This window comes from Carcharhinus amblyrhynchos, chromosome 32 (genome assembly GCF_965287045.1).
Source record: "Carcharhinus amblyrhynchos chromosome 32, sCarAmb.v2.hapA, whole genome shotgun sequence".
NCBI classification, from domain to species: domain Eukaryota; kingdom Metazoa; phylum Chordata; class Chondrichthyes; order Carcharhiniformes; family Carcharhinidae; genus Carcharhinus; species Carcharhinus amblyrhynchos.
The window spans coordinates 9,864,147-9,877,464 of NC_137355.1; the positions used below are offsets into that span (position 1 = coordinate 9,864,147).

Below are 13,318 nucleotides of genomic sequence, written 5' to 3' on the forward strand. Positions count from 1 at the left end.
AAACTGAATTCATAGAATGAACCATAGGATAGAATTATAGAATCCCTACAGTTCAGAAGGAGGCCGTTTGGCCCATCAAGTTTGCACCAACAACAATCCCACCCAGACCCTATCCCCATGACCCCACATATTTAACCTATTAGTTCCCCTGACACTAGGGTGAATTTAGCATGGCCAATCAACCTAACCCTCACACCTTTGAATTGTGAATTATTCCTAATGTGGATTATTCCTAGCAGCAGTGTTTTCGAAACCACGAGGACTGCATGTACTTTGGCCTCTTGCTGTGCACTGCCGACAGCAACACATGGAGACCTCCACCCCCCCGCGCCTGCGGAGAACTTACTTTCTGGTGACGAAACCGTGGAACCAGTCGGGTAAGCGCCCGTTCTGCAGGATGAGCGCCGCCTGGGTCTCGGTGAACCACCGCAGGGCCAGTTCCCTCAGCAACCCCATCGCCATGCTGTCGGAGTCAGCTGGCTGTTTCTGGGAGCAACTCATCAGCCTGGGCGCCTCTCCCGTCCGTCCAAACATACGACCCTGTGGAAAGCAGTCAGATCCTCGTCAAGCCAGCTTTATTTTAATCGGGAGGTATTTGCATGTTTTGCCTCAGGCACAGCGACATGCGTATTGCAAAAACCCCATTAGATTTGCAAATGTGCCCCTATCTGTCACCATCTGGATTGGGGCCAATGGTGGCATTCTGTAATGTCTTTGTTAAACTCTGCATTACCTTACATTACGAGAAATGTCATAAAGTCGTAAAACAAATGATATAAAGTTTATTTATTAGTGTTACAAGCTGGCTGCAATGAAGTCACTTTGAAAGTTGCCACACTCTGGGTACACTGAGGGAGAATTTAGCATGGCCGATGTACCTAACCAGCACATCTTTCGGACTCAGTGAGAAGTCTCACAACACTAGGTTAAAGTCCAACAGGTTTATTTGGTATCACAAGCTTTTGGAGCGCTGCTCTTTCATCAGGTGAGTTCATCAGGAGCACTGCTCCAAAAGCTCATGATACCAAATAAACCTGTTGGACTTTAACCTGGTGTTGTGAGACTTCTTACTGTGCCCACCTTAGTCCAATGCAAGCATCTCCACATCATGTTTTTTGGAGGAAACCAGAGCACCGTGCAGACACAGGGAGAACATGCAGACTCCACTCAGACAGTGACCCAAGCCAGAAATTGAACCTGGGTCTCTGGTGCTGTGAGGCAGCAGCACTAACCACTGTGCCCCCGTGTCACCCACAAGGGAGCATCTACGTAGACAGGAGAGGCACTAGTGCAGTGATATTGTCACTGGACTAGCAACCCAGAAACCCAGGACAAGATCTGGGGAACCAAAAGAGAAAATGCTGGAAAATTGCAGCCTCTGGAAAGAGGGAAAAGAGCTGATGTTTCAAGTCCAGGTGACCCTTTGTCAAAGCTATTTTAGCAACATTTGAGGACCCATGTTCGAATCCTGCCACGGCAGCTGGTGAAATTTGAATTCTATCTGGAATTAAGAATCTATTGATGACCATGAAACCATTGTCAATTTTTGGAAGGGGGGGAAGGGAGTGGGGGGAAGAGAGGGGGGTGAAGAGAGGGAGGGGGGAAGGGGGGAACTGAGGGGGGGAGAGAAACAGGGAGAGAGCAGGAGGAGAGGGGGGGGAGAGGAGGGGGAGACAGAGGAGTGGGGAGAGTGAGGGGAAAGAGAGGAGGGGAGGGGGGAGAGAGAGACAGGAGAGAGAGATCAGGGAAAGGAAGGGCGGTGGTGTGAGATAGGAAGGGAGGGGGAAGAGAAAGGGGGGAAGGGAATGAGAGGGAGAGGAGGAGACGGGGGGGGGGGGGGGGGGGGGTAGGGGGGAGTGTGATAAGAGGTTTTGAGTGGGACTATCTCCAGCAGCCACAGAGAGCGAGGAAGAAATTCCCCCTCTAGTCGCTGATTGACCAGTCACTGCCGCGTGACTGTTCCCCCAACAGTGGGGGATTGGGACCTCCCCATCTGACCCCAACACGAGGATCCTGACCCCAAACCCCAAACTCTGCCCAATTCCAAATCTGGCAGAAAGGCCTCTGTGAATAATGATCCCGGCCCCTTGTGCTGTGTACCTGCAGACAGGTTCAAAACGAAGTTGGCAAGACCGTGGAAAGGCTCTAGGGGAACGGTTGACCTGTCAGAGACAGTCTAGCTAACGTGCTGCCTTTCACAGACACCAGTTCGGCGCACAGTTTGTCCGAAATGATCTGGAACATGCGCCTTATTCAAATGTCAGCAGCTGCAGTTAAAGATTAGATTTCTCTTGATGATAATGAACTATTTCGTCATCGACATCAAGCAACAGAAAAACAAGATGCTTCTGTCGTTGGGGGTTTTGCAGTGATTCACTGTCCCCCTTCAATTTGTACCAAAGCTTCTAGTTCTGTATTGGAGCTGTATCGCCTGGGGACAGGATACAGTTTGCAAAGGCAGCTGTTATACTAAAGTGAGTGAGAGCCACCCCCACTGAGAATCTGTCGTGGAGCGTGTTGAATGGAGGAGCCCATTGGGTGTTCTTAGACTCATGGGGTGGGATTTTTCACCCCGAAACTGGAAAATCCCATCCAAGGACCTTTCCACGGGCCGCCCCCTCACCTGCTCCGATTCTCACAGCGGACGGGGAGGGGGGGGGTCAAGATTCACCCTGTGTACTCTCAGGCTGCTCACACTCTCTGCGGCCTGAACGGGGTCCGTGTTTTCCGAGTGGGTGGTGGGGTGAGGGGGGGGTGGGGGGGGGTGGACGGGGTTTGGGGGGGGGGGGGGCCTTTTGCAGCCCCTCGCTCTGTTTTTAGAGGGACTGCAGCCCTGCAGCTTCCACCTGCTTTTCACCATCACACATCACTGACCTGTGACCCCCCCCCCGCCTCCCCCTGTGCGGAGGAGATCAGCAGGTCCATGGATCCAGGATTAGGGTAAGAGGAAGAGGGAGTGGGGGAGAGAGAAGGGGGGAGAGAGGGGAGGAAGAGAGAGAGAGAGAGAAGAGGCAGGGGTAGAGAGAGAGTGTCTCGGGGGGGGGGGGGGGGGGGAGCCGAGCGGGGGGAGCAAGGTGGGGGGGGGTAGAGAAAGAGAGAGAGAGAGAGTGTGTCAGCGGGGAGAAAGAGAAAGAGGGAGCTGAGTGGAGGGGGGAGAGAGAGGGGGGAGAGAGAGAGAGAGGAGGGAGAGAGAGAGAGAGGAGGGAAGAGAGCAAGAGAGAGGGGGGAGAGAGAGAGAGAGAGAGAGAGAGAGCATGAGTGGGGGGAGAAAAAGAGAGAGCGCAAGTGGGGGAGAAAGAGAGAGAGGAGAGAGAGAGAGAGGGAAGAGAGCAAGAGAGAGGGGGGAGAGAGAGAGAGTGTGTCAGCGGGGAGAAAGAGAAAGAGGGAGCTGAGTGGAGGGGGGAGAGAGAGGGGGGAGAGAGAGAGAGGAAGGAGAGAGAGGGAAGAGAGCAAGAGAGAGGGGGGAGAGAGAGAGAGAGAGAGAGAGAGCATGAGTGGGGGAGAAAAAGAGAGAGCGCAAGTGGGGGAGAAAGAGAGAGCGGGCAAGTGGGGAGAGAGTGAATGATATAGAGAAGGGGGGAAGAGAGAAAGTGAGAGAGCAGAGGGAGGAGGGGGGAGAGAGAGAGAGAGAGAGACAGTGGTGGGGAGAGAGAAAGGGAGACAACCCACCCACCTTTCTCTACCCCAGCCACTTTTTTTTATCTGTGGAACCTTGGCATGGCTAGGAGGATGGTGGAGGAGATAGTTGTTGGCAATCGATTAACAGAGATCTTTCACCTCTTGACAATATTTGAATGTGTCTCGTATCAGTCTGAGGCACGGTAGAGGGGAAAAAAAAAAATCCCCTTTCTCTCCTTCAGATGACGTCAGTCCCATTCTCTCCCAGGCTCAGGGTACTTGAATAATCAAGAAAACTGCCCTTTTCCACTGTGGTTTTCACTCATTTACCAGTTGCTTGATGACCCGCACTCGGCCATTTTGGAGTTGCTCCCTCATACGCAGACTCTTTACTGAGCACAAGTTCACTTCCTCTTGCTCTCGATTGTCAATCAGAAGACAGCGAGGGAAAAGTATATTTTAAAAAACGTATGTTTGTATAAAATATCTGGGGGGAGGGGTTGGTATGCCAGTTGGTGCTGGTCCAGCACCTGGGGAGAGGTGGAGGAGATACCTGTTTTAGCTCATGTCAGGGAAGTTAAGTGTTAAATTCTTCCTAGTTCTGACAGGCCACCAATCTCATTATTAGCTAACACAGCCTGACAAGATGAGGAAATAATAATTCCCCAAGCTGACCCCACTGCATCGGTGACAGAGGTCCCTCAATCGGGGCAATGGAGAGGACTACTTCCACAGGCTCCGGCCTACATGACACGCTCCGTGGCAACCAGTTCTATAACACCAACTTGGGTGATAACCGTGATCACGGAGCTAACTTACACCTCCCCCCTCTTAAAAGGGGCAGGAGAATAAACCATAAATTAAAGATAATTTAAAGGAATTTTAACAAATTAAATCAAAATGTTGTTCCCATGTCGATCATGCAGTCCAGTCCCCTTGGTCAGAGGATGGCCTCTGGTGTAATGACGGAGAGCTCCTGCTCTGTCTCCAGGGATAACGGGGCGCAGTGGCCCAGTGGCATTATCACTAGACTGTTAATCCAGAAACTCAGTTAATGTTTTAGAGACCCGGGTTCGAATCCCGTCACGACAGATGGTGGAATTTGAATTCAATTAAAAAAAAATCTGGAATTAAGAATCAACTGATGACCATGAAACCATTGTCAACTGTCGGAAAATTCCATCTGGATCACTAATGTCCCTTTTAGGGAAGGAAATCTGCCTCCGTGTGACTCCAGAGCCACAGCAATGTGGTAGAGTCTTAAATTTCCTCTGAAGCGGAGGGATGGGCAATAACCCAGCCCACATCCTGTACAATAAATAAGAAGGAAATGCAGCAGGGTATGAAAATCTGGAACTGTTTTCTCAGAAAAGCTGAAGGAAATCGGTTAAATATTTGAAAGCTAGATTTTGTAAAAGTGGGTGGATGGAGATAAAGTAAGGTGCGGATCAGCTATTATCCAATTCAATCGTGGGACAGTCTTGAGGGGCTGAATGGCCTCTCCCTGTTCCAGTGTTACTAAAATGTAGACGGAAAATAGCACCTGGTGCGAAAACTAAACCACATTGCTGAAATAATGTCAGAACAGAATGCTGATGATTTAAATATCCAGCAAAGCGGTTAGCTCACAATGACCTCTGCTGCTTTTTCCACAGCCGTTTGTATTGTACAAGGTAAATGTCAGACTGAACATTTGACTAAGCCACAATCAGCACTAAAGATAGTGAACAATGAAAATAGAAAGGCAAAGACCTTTCTGTAAAGTACTGAATGTGTTACAAAGGTTAGAGTAGCTGAATATCGGGGTAGCGGGGGGGGGAGCGGTTTATGTATTTGTTCATGGGAAAGTGGGCATCACTAGCTGGGTCAGGATTTATTCCGAATTGCTCTTGAATTGAGTGGCTTGCTAATCCATTTCAGAGGGCAGTGGGGCAGCATGGTTAGCACTGCTGCCTCATGGCGCCAGGGACCTGGGTTCGATTTCCAGTTTGGGTAACTGTGCGGAGTCTGCACGTTCTCCCCATGTATCTACTTGGGTTTCTTCCGGGTGCTCTGGTTTCCTCCCACAGTCTGAAAGACGTGCTGGTTAGGTGCTAAATTCTCCCTCAGTGTACCCAAACAAGCGCCGGAGTGTGGCGACTAGCAGGTTTTGACAGTAACTTCATTGCAGTGTTAATGTAACCCTACTTGTGACACTAATAAATAAACTTTAAAAACTTAATAGTGACGACCACATTGCTGTGGGTCTGGAGCCACACGTGGGTAAGAGTGGCAGGTCTGACAAAAGGTCACCCAGACTCATAACATTGGTTCTACTGTAGCTCCACTGATGTTTGCAGACCTGCTGAGATTTTCCAGCATTTTCTGTTTTTGTTTCGGTTTCCAGCGTCTGCAGTATTTTGCTTTGATATAAGGATGGCAGATTTCCTTCCCTAAAGGTCATTAGTGATGGGTTTTTATGATAAGCGACAATGGTTATCTTCAGAAGTTTAGTTCCAGATATTTTATTGAGTTCAAATTTTACTATCTGTCATGGTGGGATTCGAACATGGGTGCCCAGATCTTGTCTTGGGTCTCTGGATTACTGGTTGAGTTTTACAGCGATCGATGATCACCATTACTGAATCAGGCTTTCAGTTCCAGATCTTTTTATTTAATGAATTGAATTTAAATTCCATCAGCCGCCTTAGCGGGATTTGAACCCGCATCCTTGGAGTATTAGTCCAGCTTGTCCATGACTAGTCCAGTGATATTACCGCTGCACCACCATCTCCCCCAAGGTACTAGCCGATGTGGGGTTCCAGTTTCCACTCACAGAACCCCCTCCAATTTAATATAAAGAATCTCCAGAGGCACAGTCAGAAGGAGTGGTTACTCAAACGGAGAAGGCTAAGAGGAGGGGACGCAATAGATATTATCGCTACACTATTAATCCAGAAACTCAGTTAATGTTCTGGGGACCCGGGTTCCAATCCCACCACGGCAGGTGGTAGAATTTGAATTCAACTAAAAAAAAATCTACTAAATTAAGAATCTACTGACGACCATGAAACCATTGTCGGAAAAACCCATCTGGTTCACTACTGTCCTTTAGGGAAGGAAATCTGCCGTCCTTACCCGGTCTGGCCGACATGTGACTCCCGAGCCACAGCAATGTTGTTGACTCTCAACTGCCCTCAGGCAACTAAGGATGGGCAATGAATGCTGGCCCAGCCAGCGACACCCATGTCCCATAAATGAATTAAAAAGGACATTTGATTGAAGAACGTTTAATTGGCATGTGTCTGGTTGGAGTGAGACGGGTTCAATTCTGGCCTCAGGTCGCTGTCTGTGTACAGTTTGCACATTGTCTCCAAGTCTGCATTGGTTTCCTCCGGGTGCTCTAGTTTCCTCCCACTCTCTAAAGATGTGCGGGTTAGGTGGATTGGCCGTGATAGATTGCCCTGCAGTGTCAGGGGAATTAGTAGGGTAAATACGTGGGGTTATGGGGACAGGGCCTGATTGAGATCGTTGTTGCTGCAGGCTCAATGGTCTCTTTCTGTACCGTAGGGATTCTTTGATTTACTGCGAATAACTTTGGGTTGTCCCAGCACAGATACAGCGGCCTCCCTCTGAGCTGCAAACCTCAACGGCCGCTTTATTACTGATTATAAGATGCTGCCTTCCTTCCGAAGGTTAAACAAGCGTAAAGTGGTGAACGCTAACATGTCTACCTTTGCGTGGAACCTGCACAAAAGCAGCAAAAGGGCGCAGTGCGACATTGTGAGATACTGACCTTAAACTGCGGAAACTTGAGATAAGGCCGGATCCCTGTCGCCTTGGAGACGTTATGAATCCTTTTGCTCTGAGATGCCGAGAGATGGGGTAACATGAAGCTCAGAGAGGCAGGCTGGAACAGAGGTCGACTGTACCACACATTGTCTGAGGGGATGGGGGAAGAGGAAGGAGATCCACAAGATTAGTCCATCAGTGATACAGTCACCCATCCTATTCTTGAGTCCCTCCCTCTGACACACAGCTTTCCACCCGACAGCAGGCAAAGATACGATCTCTGGTTCTGTTTCTGGCAAAAACCTTCAGTCATTTTGAGTTTGTTTGTGTCTCAGCCAAAATTTCGTTTTTGTTCATTCGGGGGGCATGCTGGCTGGCTGGCCAGCATTTATTGCCCATCCCTAGTTGCCCGAGGGCAGTTGAGAGTCAACCCTATTGCTGTGGCTCTGGAGTCACACGTAAGCCAGACTGAGTAAGGACGGCAGATTTTCTTCCCTAAAGGACATTAGTGAACCAGATGGGTTTTTACGAAAATCGACAATGGTTTCGTGGTCATCAGTAGATTCTTAGTTCCAGATACTTTTTTTATTGAATTCAAATTCCACCAGCTGCCATGGCGGGATTCGAATCCAAGTATCCGAACATTAGCTGTGTTTCTGGATTAATAGCCTAGTGATAACATCACTAGGACATCACCTCCTGTTGCAGTTCTTTAACACCAATTATTTTATTTCAGATTGTGAACAAAACACAGCTTTGAGTTCACCGAAAGACTTGCAAGCCCCAGCTGATCCCAGCAGACATAAGGACGTCAATTAGTTTAAAGTTTATTTATTAGTGTCACAAGTAGGCTTACATTAACACTGCAATGAAGTTACTGTGAAAATCCCCGAGTCGCCACACTCCAGCACCTGTTCGGGTACACTGAGGGAGAACTCAGCACGGCCAATGCACCTAACCAGCATGTCTTTCAGACTGTGGGAGGAAACTGGAGCACCCAGAGGAAATCCACGCAGACGGGGAGAACACGCAGACCCCACACAGACAGTGACCCGTGCCAGGAATCGAACCCGGGTCGCTGGTGCTGTGAGGGCAGCAGTGCTAACCCACTGTGCCACATTGGAGCTGTGCAGGTTTCAGATGAGGATGGATAAGTCGCTGAGGTGTGAGAGGGCGATGAGAAACGCGGAAACGAGAAATTTTCTAATGAGAAGCTTATCAAACTCTCGCAGGGTGGGTGGGGAGAGGATGTTCCTGATGGCAGGGCTATCCAGAAACAGACCCAGGTTTATGCAACCCATCCTCAGACTTAATTCTTCCATCTCTGTCAGCGTTGAGGAGAATTAGTGGATGGTCTCCGGTGCCAGTGTGGCTTCTCTGAGGAGGGGCAAGTGTCGTTTTTGTGTACATTCGAGGTTTGCTTCCTAATCCTCTCAAACTCTGGGAGAGGGCTCTAATCCAGGGCCACGGTTAATAGGCAAACCCAACGGAAAATCCCTGCCCTTAGTTTTTTAGCCAAAGGCGCCAAGTCCTTAACCCATTCAATCTGACAAAGGGGTTGCAGAGAAACAGCTCGGCACACAACTGCGGAGTGTGAATGCCCAGAGAGGGGGCGGGGGGTGGTGCAGAGAGGGAAAGGGGGGGGGGGTCACACAGATTCCCTCTCGATACAGGCAGCTTTGCAGAAGCAGATTCCTTCACCTCATCCCCACACACATTTTATCACACTAAGAATTCTGCTGCCCCCTAGTGAGCAAAGGCTGTAATAATCAGTCAGGAGGCAACACTCATAACTGGGTCCACTCCTGGACTCCCCCCTCGCACTTTGGGAAGGATGCGGAAAGGGCGCAGAGATGATTCCCAAGGTTGGTTCCAGGAATGCGGAATCCAGGAGTAAGGTGGGGAGGATTGGGCTGATTGGATTGGACAACGGGAAGATGAAGAGATTTGATGGTTATTCGAAATCACGATGGTTCTGGACAGGGAACAACTATTCCCACTGGTGGAGGGCACAGGTATAAGGCGATTGGCTGAGAATGCAATGGCCACACGTTTGACTCAGTGAGTGGTTAGGATCCAGTTTGGAATTCCTGGGTGGGATATTCCAGCCGCGCTCGCCCCAAGGCCAGAAAATCCTGGCCGTGGTCAACGGATCTTTGCATTGAAACCCTATAGTGCAGAAGGAGGCCATTCAGCCCATCGAGTCTGCACCAACAGCAATCCCACCCAGGCCCTATTCCCACAACCTCCCATATTTACCCCACTAATCCCTCTAACCTACACATTCCATGACACTAAGAGGCATTTTTGCTTGGCCATCTTTGGAGCATGGGAGCAAACCGGAGCAGCCGTTGGAAACCCATGCAAACATGGGGAGGACGTGCAGACTCCACACAGACAGTGACCCAAGCTGGCAATCGAACCCGGGTTCCCTGGCGCTGCGAGGCAGCAGTGCTAACCTTTGTGCTGAGTACACAGACACTTGACGCCGATTATGAGCTGTAACGCAACCAGATACCAATATCCCAAACTCAGTCCAAATAGAGTTTCCCGATGGGAGGGGGTTCATGTCCCAAGGCAGCCTCCATCCTTGATCTTGCCGAGTGCTGTCTCGACTGGCACTGCCAAGGTCCTGTGGAATGATTAAATGCCCCCCCATCCTCCCAGTGCCACAGGGGAGATAGGGATCCAGTAGATTGACGGAGATTACCTTAGGATCATTGGGATTTCTCTCCAGTAAGACACAAGAAACTTCCAAAACATCGTAAACGTAGCCCAATTCATCACGCAAACCAGCCTCCCATCCACTGACTCTCTACACTTCCCGCTGCCTTGGAAAAGGAGCCAACATAATTAAGGACCCCACACAGCCCGGGCATTCTCTCTTCCACCTTCTTCCGTCAGGAAAAAGATACAAAAATCTGAGGTCACGCACCAATCGACTCAAGAACAGCTTCTTCTCTGCTGCCGTCAAACTTTTGAATGGACTTACCTTGCACTAAGTTAATCTTCCTCTACACCCTATGTATGACTGTAAGACTCCTTTCCTTCTCTATGCTTTGTCTGTATAGCGCACAAGTAACAACACTTTTCACTGTATGTTAATACATGTGGCGATAATAAGTCAAATCAAATCAAAATATTGCAGAAAAGGATTCAAAAAAAACTCCATTAACCCCTCCGGATGACCTGATTCTTTAACCCAGCCTTGACTGCTGAACAAGCATCCACATCAGCAGCTTTCATAAACTGCTGCGCTCAACATTTTCTACAACTGGTTCACAGGAAACCACCTCCATGAGTGTCTTCTCTGCCGCGCTACCCTTCTTCCCCATTGCCACCCGAGCTAAGTGTCAACTCAGGGTTCGGGGGCTTCCTGCAGTGAGGATCCCATTTCTGTGGCCCTGTCACGACTGGTCAACTTTTCTTTTATGTACGACCGTCCAGCACAGAAGTTTATTTATTAGTGTCGCAAGGGGGCTTATATTGACACTGAAATGAAGTTACTGTGAAAATCCCCTAGTCACCTCACTCCGTCGCTGTTCGGGTACACTGAGGGATAATTTAGCACAGCCAATGCACCCTAACCAGCAATTATTTTGGTTTGTGGGAGGAAATCTACGCAGAAAGGGGGAGAACATGCAGATTCCGCACAGACCGGGACCCAAGCTGGGAATCATAGAATCCCTACAGTGCAGAAGGAGGCCATTTGGCCCATCGAGTCTGCACCGACCAGAAACCCACCCAGGTCCTATCTCCGTAACCACACATACTTACCCTGCTAATCCCCCTGAAATTAGGGGTCAATTTAGCATGGCCAATCAACCTAACCCGCACATCTCTGGACTGTGGGAGGAAATCAGAGCACCCGGAGGAAACCCATGCAAACACGGGGAGAACATGCAAAATCCGCACCGACAGTGACCCAAGCTGGGAATTGAACCCGGGTCCCTGGTGCTGCAAGGCAGCAGTGCTAACCACTGTGCCACCCAGAAGGAAGGCCACTCGGCCTGCTTGTGTGTGTACTGGCCCTTTGAAAGAGCGATTCCATTGGCTTCGCTCTGCAGCCCTTGCAATTTCTCCCCCACCCCTTTCACCCGCTTCAAGTATTTATCCAGTTCCTATTTGAAAGTTACAATGGAATCTGCTTCATAAACATGTGGGTCTTTGCACAAACTAGTCTCTTTATTTTCAAGTGGCACTGGAGTGAGATGACTTCTTGCAAGCTGTGCCCGGCATACCTTCTAATTCTGTCTTTTACTCTCACGCTAAACTTCATTCAAACTCCTTTAAACCCTCTAACAATGTTCTAATTCAACCTCTTACACATTCGGCGCACCACATTCTGCACTCTCTCCTTCTGTTCTCTATGGACGGGATGCTTTGTCTGTATAGCGTGCAAGAGAGCATACTTTTCACTGCATACTAATACATGTGACAATAATAAATCAAGTCAAAATCCTTCCATCCTGTTAACACTGCAAACGGTCTTTTTTCTCAATCATCGATCCATTCGATAGATAAGAAATCACTCTGACAAAGGCAAATCTAAAATTGTGGCAGGGAGGCACAGAACAGAGAAGAGCAGATCCTCTGCTTCCTTTCTCCCCTGTGTATTCTATGAACGGTATGCTCTGTCTGTCTAGTGCACAAGAAACAATACTTTTCACTGGTATCCCAATACATGTGACAAAAATAAATTAAATCAAATCCTTTTCCTTCTGCCCTCTGTACTCTATGAACAGAATGCTTTGTCTGTAAACAGCACAAGAAACATTACTTTTCACTGTATCCCAGTACCCGTGACAAAGATAAATCAAATCAATCTCAATGAGGTCTGTGCAATAAGTGTTGCTCCGGTCAGCAACAGCCACATGCCACGAAAGAATGAATAATGAATAAAAGACCAGGATCAAGCGGTTGGCTGAATGGCCCAGTAAGAAGTCTCACAACACCAGGTTAATGTCCAACAGGTTTATTTGGTAGCACGAGCTTTCGAAGCGCTCGCTCCGAAAGCTAGTGGCTTGTGTTACCAAATAAACCTGTTGGACGTTAACCTGGTGTTGTGAGACTTCTTATTCTGCTTATCCCAGTCCAACACCGGCGTCGCCACATCGTGGCTATCATCCACACCGCAAACTGCCGGCTCAATGGAGAGGATCTTCAGAACTCCCCACTCACCTGATGAAGGCGCAGTGCTCTGAAAGCTTGTGGCTTGTGCTACCAAATAAACCTGTTGGAGCTTAACCTGGTGTTGTGAGACTTCTAACTGTGTTTACCCCAGTCCAACGCCGGCATCTCCACACCATGAACGGCCTATCCCGGTGCTATTATTCTGCATCGTTCTACGTACAAAGCACTGTTCAACACTGTTCGGTCAGGCAGTATCTGATAGTCAGAAGCTTGGATGGATTAGCTGTACATACCTTGGCTGGACCAGTGTTGCATTAAAATGCAGTTGGCTTTCATTGATCCCCAAACTGTACTAACTCCCTACTCGAGCCTGGAGAGGTGACTGAGCCCCCGAGGGGCTGGCTGGCATATTTTATGTCACGTCTGTCATCAACAGTCGTTCTTTCCACTGCTCGGACTCATGGTGCACTCTCTTACAACCCACACTGGCGATTGCTACGCTGATAAAACGTACACTCACACACACACACACACAGCTGCAGGAAAATAGGGCTTTCTCCAGCCTGTAGTTTCCTGTTGCTGAGTGGAAACGACGGGGTAACAGACATAAGCCGCCCGTCATTGTCATGGTAACCAGCGAGGGCCTCGTGATGTCAACGCAGATGCTGGAAAGCCGAACAAACAAAGCAGAAAATGCTGGAAATACTCGGCAGCTCTGACGAAGTACCTCTGACTTGAGACGTCAACTGTTTTCCTCTCTGCAGGCAAAGAACAAAGAAAACTACAGCACAGGGAA

The 13,318-nt window shown here is 49.0% G+C and overlaps 1 protein-coding gene across 1 annotated transcript in view; it reads right to left on the minus strand.

Annotated features, from left to right (window-relative positions):
- LOC145360781 (uncharacterized) overlaps nucleotides 1–12,930 on the minus strand; it is a 22,408-nt gene extending 9,478 nt beyond the window's left edge. The window contains exons 1-3 of the mRNA XM_080216209.1: nucleotides 12,816–12,930; nucleotides 7,394–7,539; nucleotides 347–540 (exon numbers count right to left, since the gene is read on the minus strand). Of these exons, the coding sequence (XP_080072335.1) occupies nucleotides 347–540; nucleotides 7,394–7,539; nucleotides 12,816–12,858 (383 nt within the window). The 5' untranslated portion in view covers nucleotides 12,859–12,930. The remainder of the gene's footprint in view (nucleotides 1–346; nucleotides 541–7,393; nucleotides 7,540–12,815) is intronic.
- Between the last annotated feature and the right edge of the window lie 388 nt (nucleotides 12,931–13,318).